This window comes from Ranitomeya variabilis, chromosome 4, assembly GCF_051348905.1.
Source record: "Ranitomeya variabilis isolate aRanVar5 chromosome 4, aRanVar5.hap1, whole genome shotgun sequence".
Classification (NCBI taxonomy): Eukaryota; Metazoa; Chordata; class Amphibia; order Anura; family Dendrobatidae; genus Ranitomeya; species Ranitomeya variabilis.
In genome coordinates, this window is record NC_135235.1 from 27,413,616 (window position 1) to 27,433,233 (window position 19,618).

General features: G+C 47.6%; 1 protein-coding gene across 1 annotated transcript; it reads right to left on the reverse strand.

The window, feature by feature from the left end:
• Nucleotides 1–321: 321 nt before the first annotated feature.
• LOC143768349 (killer cell lectin-like receptor subfamily F member 2) lies at nt 322–18,938 on the reverse strand. Its single transcript, XM_077257034.1, has 3 exons — nt 18,840–18,938; nt 4,298–4,410; nt 322–982 (listed from the first exon to the last, which is right to left on the reverse strand). Exons 1-3 carry the CDS (start codon nt 18,903–18,905, stop codon nt 853–855), a joined length of 309 nt encoding a protein of 102 aa, XP_077113149.1. The 5' UTR covers nt 18,906–18,938; the 3' UTR covers nt 322–852.
• Between the last annotated feature and the right edge of the window lie 680 nt (nt 18,939–19,618).

Sequence of the window (19,618 nt, forward strand, 5' to 3'; positions counted from 1 at the left end):
AGCAGCATTTTCTCGCTGATGATGTGATGATATGCTATTGAAGTCACTTCACCATGACCGGTTGCAGTGGTCCTGCTCTAACTTTGAATGGTGATGACTTCCTTCCATTGTAAACAGAGATCACGAAGCAGCCTGTGCTGGATCCCAATATGTAACATAGTAACATAGTTAGCAAGGCCAAAAAAAGACATTTGTCCATCCAGTTCAGCCTATATTCCATCAGAATAAATCCCTAGATCTATGTCCTTCTAAAGAACCTAATAACTGTAAGATATAACATTGTTACGCTCCAGGAATTCATCCAGGCCTCTTGAACCTCCTCCTCAGGCAAGGAATTCCAGATTCTCACTGCCCTAACAGTAAAGAATCCTCTTCTATGTTGGTGGAAAAACCTTCTCTCCTCCAGACGAAGAGAATGCCCCCTTGTCACCGTCACCTTCCTTGGTATAAACAGATCCTCTGAGAGATGTTTGTATTGTCCCCTTATATACTTATACATGGTTATTAGAGGAGGAGGGGTTTGTCTTTAAGAACTGTAAATGTGGACTAATAAGCATCAAGATACAATACAGATGTGAAGTTTGGTTATAGAATTACTTTGTTCACTCAACTGGCCAGGAAACATGATGTTCACTCAACTGGCCAGGAAACATGATGAAACCTCACAATTGGGGTTTAGTTAAATGCATCTTCAATGCCATAATATGATGTGTTCTAACCAAGCTAGCAACGGTGAGATTCAAGACAAATCCTGTGGACATGTCATAAATGTCGAAGATGATAACAACCTTTTACAAATTCATTCACAAAGGTTTCTGAGGGGTTACTTTGAGAGGTTGATGCCACTTTGCACTAGCTTAGGTCAATCTTTGCAGCCTTCTTTAGACATATTGTTCCGTATTTTCTATTGCAGTCATCCTGATAATAACCGGATTTAGTCATTAATGTGCAGCGTTCTGGTGACTGCACCTTGAACTTGAACCTGAATAGAAAGAAAATACATGAATAAAAATTAAAGTTGTCCATCGCCTCTCACGAGTTTATTAGATAAGGAAACAGGAGGGCACCGCACATCAATTCAAACAGGAGAGTTCACCATGGGCTTGAAAAAGGACATAACAATACCAAGAAAAGATCATGCCCATACAAATGGGACCACCTCACAGTATATAAAAAATTCAATGCTTTATTGGTAGAAAATAACACACAGCACAAAGAACATTTAAAAACATTAAAATTGCAAAGAAGATACGAAGATACCTATACAGAAACCATGCCCTATTATAGGGGCAATGATAGCTTACACCAATAGGTAGTAGCCACCTTTTGCTTTGATGATGGCTTTGCACACTCTTGGCATTCTCTTGATGAGCTTTAAGAGGTAGTCACCGGAAATAGTCTTCCAACAATCTTGAAGGAGTTCCTAGAGATGTTGAGCACGTGTTGGCCCTTTTGCCTTCACTCTGCGGTCCAGCTCACCCCAAACCATCTCAATTGGGTTCAGGTCTGGTGACTGTGGAGGCTAGGTCATCTGGTGTAGCACCCCATCACTCTCCTTCTTGGTCAAATAGCCCTTACACAGCCAGGAGGTGTGTTTGAGGTCATTGTCCTGTTGAAAAATAAATGATGGTCCAACTAAACGCAAACCGGATGGAATAGCATGCCTCTGCAAGATGCTGTGGTAGCCATGCTAGTTCAGTATGCCTTCAGTTTTGAATAACTCCCCAACACTGTCACCAGCAAAGCACCCCCACACCATCACACCTCCTCCTCCATGCTTCACGGTAGGAACCAGGCATGTAGCGTCCATCCATTCACCTTTTTTGAGTCACACAAAGACACGGTGGCTGGAAACAAAGATCTCAAATTTGGATTCATCAGACCAAAACACAGATTTCCACTGGTCTAATGTCCATTCCTTGTGTTCTTTAGCCCAAACAAGTCTCTTCTGCTTGTTGCCTGTCCTTAGCAGTGGTTTCCTAGCAGCTATTTTACCATGAAGGCCTGCTGCACAAAGTCTCCTCTTAACAGTTGTTGTAGAGATGTGTCTGCTGCTAGAACTCTGTGTGGCATTGACCTGGTCTCTAATCTGAGCTGCTGTTAATCTGCAATTTCTGAGGCTGGTGACTCAGATAAACTTATCCTCAGAAGCAGAGGTGACTCTTGGTCTTCCTTTCCTGGGGCGGTCCTCATGTGAGCCAGTTTCTTTGTAGCGCTTGAGGGTTTTTTCAACTGCACTTGGGGACACTTTCAAAGTTTTCCCAATTTTTCAGACTGACTGACCTTCATTTCTTAAAGTAATGATGGCCACTCATTTTTCTTTACTTAGCTGCTTTTTTCTTGCCATAATACAAATTCTAACAGTCTATTCAGTAGGACAGCTGTGTATCCACCAGACTTCTGCTCAACACAACTGATGGTCCCAAACACATTTATAAGGCAAGAAATCCCACTTATTAAACCTGACAGGGCCCACCTGTGAAGTGAAGACCATTCCCGGTGACTACCTCTTGAAGCTCATCAAGAGAATGCCAAGAGTGTGCAGTCATCAAAGCAAAAAGTGACTACTTTGAAGAATCTAGAATATAAGACATAATTTCAGTTGTTTCACACTTTTTTGTTAAGTATATAATTCCACATGTGTTAATTCATAGTTTTGATGCCTTCAGTGTGAATTTACAATTTTCATAATCATGAAAATACAGAAAAATCTTTAAATGAAAAGGTGTGTCCAAACTTTTGGTCTGTACTGTATATTTTGAGGATAGTTTGCACTTTTATAAATTAAGCTTTTACTTTCTTACTTCCGTACAGACCTTGGAGCAATGATCCCTTGATTGTTCACAATATGCTTTAAGATACACAGTATTGCAATCCAACTGCCTTCCATAGAATTTTCAAGTTTTATTTAATAAAACTAAATAAAATTAATTAAACCCACCAGTTTTAGCATGTTAAACTAGCCATAACATGGAATAGTGGCTGCGAAGCTGAATAATACTTAAAAAAATCCTCATCTCTTTTTCAAAGATATTAGCTTGTAAAATGGGTTATAATTTAGTATAAGAGATTCTTCTCTCGGGGCATGTATTGTGACCAATCATAAGCAGGTGTCATGCAGGGGAAAGAGGAACATGCTCCCACTAGGTCAGAAGATCATGTTTCTTCCTGTGAGATGTGACTCGCAACCCTGATCACAGTCCTGATTTGTGTATTTACTTTGGAGTATAGAGCAGAGTTGAGTGCCATTACACCTTGTGTGGGATACAGCTGAGCTGACAGTGCTGTGAGAGGAGAGCTGAAGCTGCAGATGTAATTATAATTACATTCAGCTCATCTGTTCTCAAACTCCCCCCACCCTGACTGCCATGTGATGAATCACACTCAGTTCTGCTGTGTACCTCTCCCCCACACTGACTGTGTTGAGAGGAAAGCTGAAGGTATAATCCCATTCAGTTCTGTGGTGTACCTCCCTGCACACTGACTGCAATGACGTAAAAACTGAAAGTGTTTGTAATCACACTGAGCTATGCACTATACTACAGAGTAACTGTAGAGATAAGGGCTATCTGTCATTACATGTTTCACAGGAGAAGGCATGTTCTTTTGATCTTCTAGAAGTGCGTTCTTCTTTCTTCTGCATGATGCCTTCTGCTTGTCATTAATTTCATGGAGGAAAAAATTGGGAAAATGTACACGTTACCAGAGACAGATCTTTGGTAATGCCCATTGGGCTTATCATAAATTATAACCAAAACTCTACAAGTTAATATCTCCACAATTGAAAGCATCCTATTATATAATCGCAAGTTGGGACTTCCGGCTGATGTCCCCGAATCTCATAAGGCACCGCAGCAGTGTCACTTGCGCCTGAGCAAGTGACATTCACGTCATCGCCATTCCTGCGCATGCACAGTAACAGCCACAACTGCGTGCTCTACCTGCGCATGTGCAGTAACGATGCATGCGATAGCATCGGGCCTATTTCTAGTAAATTAGATAATAAAAACTATATTTTATTCAGCTCTGCAGCCACTATTCCATGATGAGGCCAGACTGGTGAAAGATCCTCTTTAATCCACTGACGCTCAATGACCACATTGCCAAGTATCTATGTGTTGTCAGGGAGAGCCACCCCTGTCAAACAATGTAGGTGCTGCAATTGGTATTGATAGTGGCATCTATGAGTTGGGTTAAGAGGTTTCTTTGGCGTCATTGGGGTACATGAAGTTATTATATGAAGTTTCCAAGAGTGTGTTTTGTGACTTATGTATGTTATATTGAGAGAGACACTTACAAGCTGCTGTTATAATATTCTTCATCTACCCATCTCCATACATCTCCATCGCGGTGAAGTCCTATCCAATATGTGTCATTTACTTGCTGTTGCAGCGTTCTCTCTATGAACCCCTGTAACAAATATAGAACATTCTTTATAGTGTACACATGCATTACACAGCGCACACCTATAAATATATACGGTATACACCACACACATACACAGAAATACAGACACATCTTAATACTGTATATGCTTCCCTTGTAATGTCTAAACTGAAACCAGAAACTAAGACTAGCAAAACCAGAGGTCCCAGTGCTGCACAAATTACACACACAGAAGACAAAGCAAAGCACCTAGCCAGAACTCAAGCAGATTAACCTGTTGTCCAGCAAGGACTGGGAGGCAGGTGCTGGTTAATAAAGAGCGATACAAACACCTGACCAAAAACAACCCAGCACCAGGGAAAAAGACCAGCAGCCAGAACACCACAAGAAAATGGCAGATAGTCAGAAACTAAACAGATTCTAACAGTACTTCCCCTTTAACGAGGATCCCCCGCATCCTCTAGGCCGGGCCTTATCTGGAATTCTTCTGTGAAAAGCCCTAATTAACCTTGAGGCTGAGACATCCACAGCTTTCACCCAGGAATTGTCCTCGGGACCGAAACCCTTCCAGGACACAAGATACTGTAACCCTCCTCTGTGCAACCTGGAATCAAGAATGCGTGAAATCAGGGCCGGCTCCAGGTTTTTGAGGGCCCCGGGCGACAGAGTCTCAGTGGGCCCCCCCCCCCTTTAACACATACCATGATTTATGATGCACAGATACGACAGAGAAATATAGGTATAGTACAATGCCAGATTTCACTTCTTACATGAGTGATAGCTATTGTAAATTCTGCAGTGTATATATACAGGAGGAGTGGTACTGTGCAGTGTATATATACAGGAGGAGTGGTACTGTGCAGTGTATATATACAGGAGGAGTGGTACTGTGCGGTGTATATATACAGGGGAGAGGTACTGTGCAGTGTATATATGCGGCGCGCCCCCACACCGCCGCAGGGCCGAGGGGTACCCGGAGCCGGGCCTCTGGGTCTCAGTCTCGGGGTTGTCACGGTGGCTAGACCCGGTCCGTGGCCCTGTCTGTCAGTGGGGGACGTCCGGTGCAATAAGTGGTGTTGTAGCGGTGCAGGTCGCGGTAAATAATGAGGACACCAGTTTGCAGTCTCTTTACCTCTTTACTGAAGATGTTGGAGACCTCAGTCCAGAGCGCTGTTAACTGGGTTTTCAGAGACCGGCCGGTCCAACGACACATCAGGAGTTCTCCTCACAGGTGGGAATCAGTATCTACCTTCTAGCGCTGGGTGTTGTAGTTCTTCCCTGCTGAGCTCCCGGGATAGTCCTCACAACTGTTTCTTTCTGTCTCTACTGTTCTTTCTCCGTCCTCCAGGTGATATGGTAGGACGCACCCGTATGACGGGGTAGGCCTGGAGTTCTTCCGGGACTCTAGAGTCGCCCCTCTCCCACAGCTGCCTCCGTTGTCTGCTTAGGTGTTAAGTGAGACAGCCAACCTGTAATTAGCTGTCCTGCCGTGGTTTGCAATGTACTTAAAGTCTCTTACTTGCTCGGCGTTCCGGCCACCGATTGTTTGCGCCTCAGAAGGATGTTGCCTCGGTCTAACAGCAAGACCCCTTCTGGTATTTCTCCTTTTTCTGTATTCCCGTTGTTTACTGGTTAGTTCTGCTCTGAGGAGTCTGCCAGGATCCCATCCCTGACAGGTCCTCTCACTAGCTCTTCCCAGCTACTTCTCTCTGTCTTCCTGTCCAACCCCCAGTTTTACCAGAGTTGTGAGGAGTGGCCTACTAGATAGGACCACCCCCCCTGGTGGCCGGAGTGTGAAGTGTGGTGTGAGTGTACCTGATCAGAGAAACTCCCTAGTGCAATCAGACGCACCATAGCTCCCCGTAGTGGCGGAGCCACAGCACTGCAACAACCAGGACTCTGGGGTGCTGCACTCCCCCCCGGTTAAATCCAGTACTCCGGGACTGGGAAAACAAGAACAATAATACATGTTAACAGAAAACACACAAATTTTTGAAATAGCATAACAATTGAACATAACAGAGCTTCCCTTTACGGGAGGTGAGGATTCTTGAACGTTGCAAAAGTTTGGTCATGCACAGTTTATGACTCTCAGTTCAGTGGTTGAAACAGCGGGGACCCCGGGTAAACAAAGGGGCCCCCCTTGTGGAAGTTTTTGAGCAATTCACCGTCCATTACTCTAGTGTCCATTTAAAAACCTGTAACAAAAGGATATGCATACAAACATTTTCAATTACATAGCAGCCCTTATCAATACCTCCAAGGTTTGAAGCGGAGAGGAGTTTGATTTTGAGTGCTGCGTGTGGACCTTCGCAGCGCAGGGGTTGCTATTGGCCTAACAGGGCCCGCTATGCTTGCTACCGTTGGTGTAGTGCGCTGTCTTCTAACTACACTTCTAGTGAGTCTGGGTAGCACTGGCAGGTTAGGGCTCTCAGAGCTGCAATTATCAACAGTGGGTACAGCAGATTCACTGATAGCAGAGGGAGGATTTGCCGGTTCAATGGTTGGCATGGCATCTTCAGGCAAGGCTTGTTGAGGTAGTGGAGCCAGATGATCTGGTACCACCATTGTTTCTGGCGGGTCCGGCTGTTCAAACATTACAACAGGTACCGCAACGGCTTGGTTTATCAGCGTCCAGGACTGGGGAAAGTCGCCAAGGACAGTATGGAACATTTTCTCCTTTTCCACCGGCGGGGAGATCTCTGGGGCCGTGCCCCTCTCTTTCAATTTATCGGGGCAGACCTTAAGGTGATCCCTGGATACCGCTGTCGAGGTCTCCCCTTTGTCCTTGCTGATGAGACAGACCTTAGTGTTGTCGAAGTCGGATGGCAAGATGGTATACGGTTCCGCTTCCCATTGGTCATCGAGCTTGTGTAACCTCCTCTTCCGTTTAAGCACTTGCTCACCAGGTGACAGGGGAATCGCAGGAGCGCGTTGGTTGTAGTCCCTTTCTTGCTTCTGCCTAGCCTGGGCGAGACTTCTCTCCACACACTCTTGCACTTCGCGGTACCTTCGCTGCCTTTCTGCATCCCAATCCGCATCCGGCGAGGTATCTTCAGGTACTAGGACCCCCATGTCCAGATCAACGGGTAAGCGACTAGACCTTCCTCGCATCAGGTACGCTGGAGTACAGTTGGTGGAACTTACTGGGATGTGGTTGTACATATCCACCAAGTCAGGCAACTTTGTCGGCCACAGATTCCGTTCTTCCACAGGCAAGGTCTTCAATAAATCGATTACTACCTGGTTCATCTTCTCGCACATCCCGTTGGTTTGAGGGTGGTACGGTGTAGTTCTGATCTTCTTACACCCGTACAACTGGCAGAATTCTTGGAATACTTCTGCTTCAAAGGCAGGCCCCTGGTCGGTCAGTACCTTCTCTGGGTAGCCATGGGGTCTACAAAAGTGCTGCTGGAAGGCCCTGGCGGCAGTCCTGGCCGTTAGATCTTTAACAGGCACAACCACCAGAAACCTGGAGTAGTGGTCCACGATGGTAAGGGCGTAGATATAGCCCGACCGGCTAGGTGTCAGCTTCACATGATCCAGCGCGACCAGTTCAAGCGGCCGTTTGGTGATGATAGGCCGCAGGGGGGCCCGTTGGCTGTCACGGTCCTTTCTGCGCAGACTACATGGACCACACTCCCGACACCACTTCTCAATGGTTCTCTTCATGCCAATCCAATAGAACCTCCCTCGGAGTAGCTTCTCTAGCTTCTTCCATCCGAAGTGTCCGGCTCCATCATGGTAGGCTCCCAGAACCATGGGCGCATCTCGCCTTGGCACCACTATCTGCCACACCAATTCATGAGTACGTGGGTCGATGCTCCTCCTGCACAGCTTGCCATCATGGATAAACAGCTTGCTTCTCCCCTTCCACAGCTGTTGGGTTTCTTGTGGATCATCTGGGCCAGGGTGCAACCCAGCCTGCGTCAAGAGCTCCTTCACCTGACGGACCGCGGGGTCACTATCCTGGGTTTCTGCCCATCCGTGGTGGGGCAGGGGATTCAGCGTGGCATCCGGTTGGTTCTTGTGCCTGTTCTTCACATGGTGAGAGCTCTGAGTGGCTTTGGGGCGATGGAAGGCAGGCAGCTCTACCTCTTCAAGTGCCTCCGGGTCTTCTCCCACTTCTGGTAAATTGGGCATTCGGGACAGAGCATCGGCATTGGCATTCTGGTGCCCTGCCCGATATTTGATGGTGAAATCATAGTTGGACAGCCGGGCCATCCACCGCTGTTCCAAGGCCCCGAGTTTGGCAGTATCCAGATGCGTTAGCGGATTGTTGTCCGTGAAGACGGTGAATTTCGCGGAGGCCAGGTAGTGCTTAAACCTCTCCGTCACTGCCCAGACAAGGGCAAGGAATTCCAGTTTGAAGGAACTGTAGTTGTCAGGGTTCCTTTCCGTGGGACGGAGTTTCCTGCTGGCGTAAGCGATCACTCTTTCCTTGCCGTTCTGGACTTGAGACAGCACGGCTCCCAGTCCCACATTACTGGCATCTGTGTACAGCACAAACGGTTGGTCGTATTCGGGGTAAGCCAGTACCTCTTCTCCCGTCAGCGCCGACTTCAAGCAGGTGAAGGATTCCTCCAGCTCTTCGTTCCAATCGAAGGGGGTTTTCCTCCCCTTGGTCTTCTTTGGTTGGCCCACCAGCAGATTTTGCAAGGGTGCGGCCTTCTTAGTGAAATCCTTAATGAATCTCCGGTAGTAACCTACCAACCCGAGGAACTGCCGGACTTCGTGGAGGTCACTAGGCTTTGGCCAGTCCTGGATCACTGTGACCTTGTCGGGGTCTGGGGCCACTCCTTCAGCGCTCACCACATGGCCCAGGTACTGCACTTTAGGTTTCAGCAGATGACACTTGGACGGTTTCACTTTTAGGCCGAATTTGGACAAGGCTTCAAACACCTCGGCCAGGTGCTTCAGATGGTCTTCGTAGGTTTTAGAGAAGACTATGACGTCATCCAGATATAGCAGCACGGTTTCAAAGTTCAGGTGTCCCAGGCAGCTCTCCATCATCCTCTGGAACGTTCCGGGAGCATTGCACAATCCGAAGGGCATGTAGTTGAACTCACAGAGGCCCATTGGCGTCGTGAAGGCCGTCTTCTCTTTGTCCGCCTCCGCGACAGGAACCTGCCAGTACCCACTGGTGAGATCTAAGGTAGAGAAATAGTTAGCAGATTTTAAAGCAGCCAGAGACTCCTCTATCCTGGGCAGTGGGTATGCGTCCTTATGTGTAATGCGATTCAACTGTCTGTAATCAACACACATCCTCATTGTACCATCTTTCTTTTTAACAAGGACTAACGGAGCCGCCCAGGGGCTACAGCTGTCTCTCACCACCCCAGCCTCCTTCATTTCCCGCAACATGTCCTTGGCACACTGGTAATGAGCTGGGGGTACAGGGCGATATCTCTCTTTTATGGGTCGATGATCTCCCGTGGGGATGTGATGTTGGATCCCTTTCACCTGCCCAAAATCTGAGGGGTGTTTGCTGAATACCTGCTCGTACTCGTGCACCACCCTGTAAGCCCCCTGTATTTGATGAGATGGGGTAGAGTCAGTGCCCACATGCAATTCCCGACACCAATCTTTCGAGTGCTCAGCAGAACCTTTGTTCTCCGCCGCGTTTGACGGGACCAAGGGTTCAGGTGTCTGTATTACACTATTATTGACAGTGAACAGTTTGGCGAGCGTGGTATACTTGGTTAGGTGGACCTCTTCCTCCCCACAATTGAGGACACGTACGGGCACTCTCCCCTGTCGGACGTCTACCACCCCCCGGGCTGTCAGAACAGTAGGCCTATTGTCTGAATATACAGGTTCTACCAAGGCCTGGTAGTCCTTACCCCTGAGGCCTATGGCTGCTCGACACCATATTAACATTTCACTCTTGGGAGGTATCGCGATGGGGTTTGAATCACTTACAGTGACACGACCAATCTCACCACCAGTCAGCTCTACCTGCTGTCTTTGCATCAGAGCTCTGATTTCCTTCTGCAGGGCACGTTGCTCACTGTGGCCAGCGTTTTCTGCCACCTGTTGCAACAAAACAATCACTTCTGCAAGACAATTTTCTATAACATTAGTACCAAGAGTCATCATGGGATTACATTCTCGACGATCAATATCTACAATCACAATCCCTTGGGCTTTCAATTCCACCCGCCCCACTTTGATGGTGACCTCCTTATACCCCACTTGTGGCAACGGCTGACCATTACTGGCGATTATGGTGAAATCATCATCAGGGCCACGAGTAATATCAGCGTCCTCCCAATACCGTTTGTAGAGCACGTAAGGTATAGTCGTCACCTGAGAACCGGTGTCCAGCAAAGCATTCAAGGGGATTCCATCAATCACTACAGGGAGAACTGGTCGTCCTCCAATATACTTGGTTCTCCAATGCTGCGGGCCTGACCGTCCTACTCCTGGGGGTTGGCCCTTTGCCCCAGGGGTTGCTCGTTTAAAGAACAGTACCTTGCAAGATGGCCCACCTGGTGACAGCGGCGGCAGATGGGTCGTCCATCCTGGTGGAAGCGATCGTCGGGCCGGCTCCTGGTCGGCGGAGTCCTCCTCTGTCGCATCCAAGGGACATCCTCCGGGCTGGAAGCCAACTGGATCTTCTCTTTGGGGGCCTCCTGTAGGGACTGCACCGTCCGGGCCAGGGCAGCAACGCTCTTGGTTAGTTCTTGCATCTGGAGACGAAGTCCTGCAGGGGAGTCGTCCTCGAAGCTCTGGGCGTCGGCCTCCGCGGCAACTGGGGTATCCGATGCCACCTCCTGGTGGTAGGTGAGAGCGGGGCGCCTGGGTGGTACTGCGCGGCTGGGCTGTCACTCCTGCAATGCCTGGATAGCTTTATCTTTAAACTGCGCAAAAGTCAAGTCTGGATTTTGCATGGCCAGGAAGTGCAATTGGCCCCGCTGGTGACTGCACAGGAGCCCCTCAATGAACCGCTCCTTCAGGATTTTATCTTCATCCTGCATGCTGCCGGGGTCACTCTGCTTAATGGCCCGCATCGCTTCCTGGAGATTAAGGGCATAGTCCCGCAAGCTATCCTGTGACTTTTGTTTGCATCCATAGAAAGTCAGTTTAATCTCTGTAGCAGTGCGAGTATCAAAGGTGGCTTTAAGCTTGGCAAAAATCTGTTGTGCAGTTCCTTTATCCTCAGCGGGCCAGGATTTCAATTCTCTCAGAGCCGCCCCAAATAGTTGGCCGGTTATCATATGGACCTTCTGGGGCTCGGTTAGGGGATAGAACTCGAGCAGGCTGCAGAGCCCTTCTTTAAAGTCAGTGAACGTATGTGCCTCCCCAGAGTATCGTGGGAGCCAGGCCGCTCCGGGCAGGTAGGGCATGGAGAAGGGCATTATGGCTTTTGCATTAGCGGCAGTGTCCGACTGGCTGATGGGGGCAACGGGTTCTGCGGCAGCCAGTGGTGGTATTAGGGCCGCGGCTTCGCCCGCTGCGGGGACCGGAGCTGCCCCTGCGTCCGCGGCTGCGACCGCCACCTCCTCTCCTCCCGACTCGGACATGGCCGTCCCTTCCTCCCACTAACCTGCTGGAGGTCGGAGTTCCTCTTCCGGGATTGGCGCCTCACCGCGCTTTACGTTCCGCGCTTCTTTTGGCTGATCCCGCCCACGTAGCTGAGGCTCCTCCCTCCGCGCGCGGCAATGGCGAATTTTGGCGGCAAATGGCACAGCACAGTCTTTTCAATAAAGTACAGTCCAAGCACAATAATCACAGTTCCAAGGCACACATGACCTGATTCTTCAGGCTTAAGTAGATCCTGTTCGTGACGCCAAGTCTGCAGCGCGCCCCCACACCGCCGCAGGGCCGAGGGGTACCCGGAGCCGGGCCTCTGGGTCTCAGTCTCGGGGTTGTCACGGTGGCTAGACCCGGTCCGTGGCCCTGTCTGTCAGTGGGGGACGTCCGGTGCAATAAGTGGTGTTGTAGCGGTGCAGGTCGCGGTAAATAATGAGGACACCAGTTTGCAGTCTCTTTACCTCTTTACTGAAGATGTTGGAGACCTCAGTCCAGAGCGCTGTTAACTGGGTTTTCAGAGACCGGCCGGTCCAACGACACATCAGGAGTTCTCCTCACAGGTGGGAATCAGTATCTACCTTCTAGCGCTGGGTGTTGTAGTTCTTCCCTGCTGAGCTCCCGGGATAGTCCTCACAACTGTTTCTTTCTGTCTCTACTGTTCTTTCTCCGTCCTCCAGGTGATATGGTAGGACGCACCCGTATGACGGGGTAGGCCTGGAGTTCTTCCGGGACTCTAGAGTCGCCCCTCTCCCACAGCTGCCTCCGTTGTCTGCTTAGGTGTTAAGTGAGACAGCCAACCTGTAATTAGCTGTCCTGCCGTGGTTTGCAATGTACTTAAAGTCTCTTACTTGCTCGGCGTTCCGGCCACCGATTGTTTGCGCCTCAGAAGGATGTTGCCTCGGTCTAACAGCAAGACCCCTTCTGGTATTTCTCCTTTTTCTGTATTCCCGTTGTTTACTGGTTAGTTCTGCTCTGAGGAGTCTGCCAGGATCCCATCCCTGACAGGTCCTCTCACTAGCTCTTCCCAGCTACTTCTCTCTGTCTTCCTGTCCAACCCCCAGTTTTACCAGAGTTGTGAGGAGTGGCCTACTAGATAGGACCACCCCCCCTGGTGGCCGGAGTGTGAAGTGTGGTGTGAGTGTACCTGATCAGAGAAACTCCCTAGTGCAATCAGACGCACCATAGCTCCCCGTAGTGGCGGAGCCACAGCACTGCAACAACCAGGACTCTGGGGTGCTGCATATATACAGGAGGAGTGGTACTGTGCAGTGTATATATACAGGAGGAGAGGTACTGTGCAGTGTATATATACAGGAGGAGTGGTACTGTGCAGTGTATATATACAGGAGGAGTGGTACTGTGCAGTGTATATATACAGGAGGAGTGGTACTGTGCAGTGTATATATACAGGAGGAGTGGTACTGTGCGGTGTATATATACAGGGGAGAGGTACTGTGCAGTGTATATATACAGGAGGAGTGGTACTGTGCAGTGTATATATACAGGAGGAGAGGTACTGTGCAGTGTATATATACAGGAGGAGTGGTACTGTGCAGTGTATATATACAGGGGGAGTGGTACTGTGCAGTGTGTATACTTCAGCATCTCAGCTGCAACCTGCAGCCACCCAGCTCACCCAGAACCCCAGAATACAGGGATATCATTGCACTCACTCAGGCGCCGGTAGGAGCTCCTCCAGAATCTGCAGTTTAGCAGTGCATCCAGGGGCCAAGAGCAGAGCAGGAGAACGTGCTCTCCGCCCACAAACAGTCACGCTGGCTGCTTTCTTAACCCCTATGGGCCTGCATGGCTGCACTGACCGAGTGAGAAGATGCTTGTGCTGTATCTATGACAGCGTGAGTGGGCCCCCCATCTCGCCAGGGCTCCGGCAATTGCCCGGGTGCGCCGGGTGCTGACGCTGGCCCTGCGTGAAATCTCAAACTTGCAGTCCTCATCAAATGGAGGAGCAGACGGCATAGCCACCTTATCTGGGGTGTCAACTTTCTTTAGCATAGATACATGAAAAACTGAATTAATTTTCCAGGACGAAGGAATGTCTAATCTCACGGCTGCCGAGCTGACAATCTGAAGCACTTTTAAGGGTCCTACAAATTTAGGCCTCAACTTTTTAGATGGGATCTTCAAATGCAGATTCCTAGAGGCCAACCAAACCATATCTCCAACAACAAACCTCGCCTCCCTTCTTCTCTTGTCAAAATATTCCTTAGACCTCCTATTAGCCTGTTTCAGATTATGGCGCACACTGGTCCAAACCCTTTCCAAATTTCCAGAAAAACTCTCCTCAGGCACCGCCGCCCCAATCCTAGCCGAAGAAGACGTATGATTATTGAGAGCAAACTCAGCTAATGGTAGATATTCCGACCACATCTCCTGATTGTCTGCTACAAAACATCTCAAAAACTGCTCAACGTCCTGGTTCTTCCTCACGGTCTGTCCACTGGACTCCGGATGATAACCCGACGAAAATGACAATTAAATTTTAAGTCTGTCACAAAAGGCACGCCAAAAGCGAGCCACAAACTGTGGTCCCCTATCGGAGATAATGTCCATAGGAACACCATGGAGTCTGACAATCTCTCTCACAAAGGCCCTGGCAAGTGTCTTAGCGCAGGGTAATTTATTGAACGGGACCAGATGACACATCTTATTAAATCGGTCCACAGCAACCCAGATAACAGAAAAACCCTCAGAGACCGGCAGGTCAGTGATAAAATCCATTGCAAGATGCGTCCATGGAGAACTAGGAACCTCTAATGGGCAAAGCAACCCTGCTGCTGGAGCATGAGAAGCCTCAGACCTAGCGCACACGGTACATTGACGCACCCACTTGACAATTTCTATTAGCCACCCCGGCCACCAGAAACTCCGACTGATTGACTTTCTTGTTTCGGCAATCCCTGGATGACCCTCCAAACGATACTCATGACATTCTGTAAACAAAGCTCTCCTCAGGGCTTTAGGCACAAATAATTTCCCATACGGAGTGTTAGTGCCGCATCCTGGGCTTTAAGAATACTATTTTCCAACTGAGAAACTAATGCTGCCACCACCACCCCTCTCTGCAGAATAGATTCCTCCTTTTCAGTATTAACCGTTGGGGAGAAACTTCGAGACAAAGCATCAGCTTTAACATTCTTTGTCCCAAGGATATATGTCACAGAGAAATGGAACCGGGCAAAAAACAATGCCAACCTAGCTTGACGGGCATTCAAACGTTTAGCAGCATCCAGATAGATCAGATTCTTATGATCAGTAAAGACTTGTATAGGATGTCTAGAGCCCTCCAAAAAATGTCGCCAATGCTCAAACGCAAGCTTAATAGCCAGCAATTCTCGGTTCCCAACATCGTAGTTGAGCTCTGCCTCCGAAAATTTCTTAGAAAAGAATGCACAGGAATGCACCCCATCCTCTCATTCCTGTGACAGAACAGCCCCCACCCCTACTGATGAGGCATCCACCTCTACCAGAAAGGGCTTAGTCTCATCTGTCTGGATCAAAACAGGAGCGGAGCCAAACCTCTCCTTGAGATGCTCAAAAGCCTTTTCAGCCTCAGGGGACCATTGGACAGTATTGGAACCCTTCTTAGTAAGATCAGTAAGGCCGGCGTCACACTCGGCGTAAGACAATACGGTCCATATTTTACGGCCGTAATTCGGCCGTAATACGGAGAAATGTTCCCAAAATAGTGATCCAGTAGGGTGTGTCAGCGTATTTTGCGCATGGCATCCTCCGTATGTAATCCGTATGGCATCCGTACTGCGATATTTTCTCGCAGGCTTGCAAAACCGACATCTAATGGATTTATGTGCTCAAATGTTCGGGAAAACATATATGCAGTATATATATATATATATATATATATATATATATATATATATATATATATATATATATATATATATATATATATATATATATATATATATATACTAGACTGTGGCCCGATTCTAACGCATCGGGTATTCTAGAATATGCATGTCCCCGTAGTATATGGACAATGATGATTCCAGAATTCGCGACAGACTGTGCCCGTCGCTGATTTGTCGAGGCAACCTTTAGGACATCATCGTCGCCATGGCAACCATTATGACATCTACGTCGATACTGTGCCCCTCGCTGATTGGTCGAGGCCTGGCGGGGATGTGGGATGTGGGATTTCCAGGACAGACAGACAGACAGACAGAAAGACAGACAGAAAGACGGAAAAACCCTTAGACAATTATATATATAGATGATGTCATTGAGACACATATATATATATATTCTGTATTTATATTTACTACAGCGCGATATCTGTGAAAAGCCGGTAATTCAATTGCCGGCTTTTCATTTCTCCTTCCCAAACCCGACAGGATATGAGACATGGTTTACATACAGTAAACCATCTGATATCCCCATTTTTTTTGCATATTCCACACTACTAATGTTAGTAGTGTGTGTATGCAAAATTTGGGCGCTGTAGCTGCTAAAATAAAGGGTTAAATGGCGGAAAAAATTGGCGTGGGCTCCCGCGCAATTTTCTCCGCCAGAGTGGTAAAGCCAGTGACTGAGGGCAGATATTAATAGCCAGGAGAGGGTCCATGGTTATTGGCCCCCCCCCGTGTTTTTATTGTTTTGCCAAGAGAGGGTCTGCAAATGGATTGAGAGAGCAATAAAATATTAAAACAACCGCTGTGTTTATTTCATTAAAATACTTTTAAATCATGTGTGTGTGTGTTTAACCCTTTCAAACAATTGGATTAATAATGGATAGGTGACATAATTGACGCCTCTCCATTATTAATCTGGCTTAATGTCACCTTACAATAGCAAGGTGGCATTAACCCTTCATTACCCCATATCCCACCGCTACACGGGAATGGGAAGAGAGTGGCCAAGTGCCAGAATAGGCGCATCTTCCAGATGTGCCTTTTCTGGGGTGGCTGGGGGCAGATGTTTTTAGCCACGGGGGGCCAATAACCATGGACCCTCTCCTGGCTATTAATATCTGCCCTCAGTCACTGGCTTTACTACTCTGGCGGAGAAAATTGCGCGGGAGCCCACGCCAATTCTTTCCGCCATTTAACCCTTTATTTTAGCAGCTACAGCGCTGAAATTTTGCACATACACACTACTAACATTAGTAGTGTGGAATATGCCAAAAAAAAAGGGGATATGAGATGGTTTACTGTATGTAAACCATGTCTCATATCCTGTCGGGTTTAGGCAGGAGAAATGAAAAGCCGGCAATTGAATTATCGACTTTTCACTAACACCGCTGCGTATTTCTCGCAAATCACACTGCTGGTCCATGTGGAATCCGTATTTTTCTCGCCCCCATAGGCTTTCATTGGCGATTTTTTTGCGCAATACGCTGACAAACGCAGCATGCTGCGATTTTGTACGGCCGTAGAACGCCGTATATTACGGATCCGTAATATACGGCTGATAGGTCGAGACCCATTGAGAAGCATTGTGCCGTATGTTATGCGAGTTTTACGCACGTAGTTTCTGCGCTCTTACGTCCGTAAAACTCGCATGTGTGACGGCGGCCTAAGGGGTTTTGCAATAACAGAAAAATTATTTTTTAATTTTCTATAATAATTAGCAAACCCCAAGAATCTCTGAATCGACTTCAAGCATTCAGGTCTAGGCCACTCCAATAGCACCTGAAACTTCACCGGGTCCATCTAAAACCATCACTGGAAACAAAGTACCCCAAAAACCGAATTTTCTGTACCGCAAACTTGCATTTCTCCAGTTTAGCAAAGAGTGTGTTTTCCCTCAGAATCTGCAGAACCTCACAGACTCTCTGCCAATGCGACTCCAGATTGGGCTAGTAGATCAAAATATCATCCAAATAAACAATAACACTCCTACCGATCAGATCAACGGCCTCAGAATGTCGTTAATGAAATTTTGAAAGAACGCCGGAGCATTTGTAAGGCCGAAAGGCATTACTAGACATTCAAAATGACCTTCTGGGGTATTATAGGCTCTCTTCCACTCATCGCCTTCTTTCACCCGCAGCAAATTATATACCCCACGGAGATCGACCATTTGGCCCCAACTAATTGCGCACAGTGATCGTATTAATCTCCCTGAAATCCAGACACGGCCTAAGACCCCCATCTCTTTTTTTTTTTTTTACAAAAAAGAATCCCACAGCCACAGGGGACTTAGAGGGTCTTATATGACCTGCAGCAAGGCTAGTCTGCAGGTATTCCTTTAAGGCCTCCCTCTTGGGAATCGTCAGATTAAATAAACGACTCTTAGGGACAGTAGCACCTGGGACGAACTCAATAGCGCAATCGTAATCTCTATGAGGTGGTAGAGCTTGAGATTCCACTTCTGAAAATACTTTCCAGAATTCCTGAATAGCTTCAGGTAGCTCACTTTTCACAACAGCAACAATGTGTACATCACAACATTTCCCATAACACTCCTCCTGACCTCAGGATCCTATTGTACTTGACGACCAGTCGAGTACAGGATTATGCATTTTTAACCAGGGTAACCCCAGGACAACTGGAAAAGGCAATTTATCAAGTACAAACAAATCTAAAGATTCCTGGTGTTCCATATTCACAGTAAGTGGAAACCCGGCGGTGACCTTTCGAGAAACGCACCCATGCTCAAGAGTGTTATCAAACGCCACTACAGGAAAAGGGCATGTTAAAGGTACAGAATCAATCTTATATTTGTCTAGAAATTTTTGATGAATCAAATTAAGTGCAGAACCACAATCCACCATCACTTGAAAATCAATTGATTGACCACAACAGGTAGAACTACCAGAAAAAGAAACTCTTGCGGACCATAAAAATGCAATGCTAATGAGAGGGTTACTCTGATTGACCTTTTTTTTTTTTTGCTTATGCGTCCTTTACATTGCTTAATAAAATGGTCAGCCTTACCACAAGAAAGGCATAGCCCCTCAGAGAACCTTCTTTCCCTTTCCTGGACATTGCCCCAAGTTGCATCGATACCCCACAGTCAACGGGGCTCTCCTGAGAGACTGGATCCAGCAAAATTGAAACCTTCTCCTCATCCTGTCTTTCTCTCAATCTTCTATTCACACGGATAGCTAACTGCATAGCAGCCTCAAGCGTAGCAGGTGCAGGATATGCAATGAGTAAAGCTTTAACCCTGTCATTCAAACCTGTTATAAACTGACTCTTTAGTGCTGGATCATTCCAGCTGACTTCTGCAGACCATCGTCTGAACTGGGTACAATATCTCTCAGAGTTCTGCCTCGGCTGTAGTGACCCGATCAGGATCATCATATAATACCTCCATAGCAGAAAAAATGCTTCTACTGACATCAAACAAGGTTCATCCGGACACAATGAAAATGCCCAAACTTGCGGCTCACCTCGCAATAACGACATAATCCCCACACGCTGTTAGGCTACTTTCACATTAGCGTTTGAATCTGCAGCGTTTAATCCGCAAACGCAAGGACACGAAAAAAGCATGAAAACGCGTGTAAACGCAGCGTTTTTAAAACGCTTACGGTTACCGCATGCGTCATTAAAACGCAGCGTTTACATGCTTTTGCTTGCGTTTTCTATGCGTTTGCGTTTTTTGTGCGCATGGCGCAAAATTTCACCAGAGAAAAATTCTAGATGCAAGAACCAGCCAATGGGACTACAGAGGGCGTGTATTATGTGAAATCTATATATAGACCCTAGGA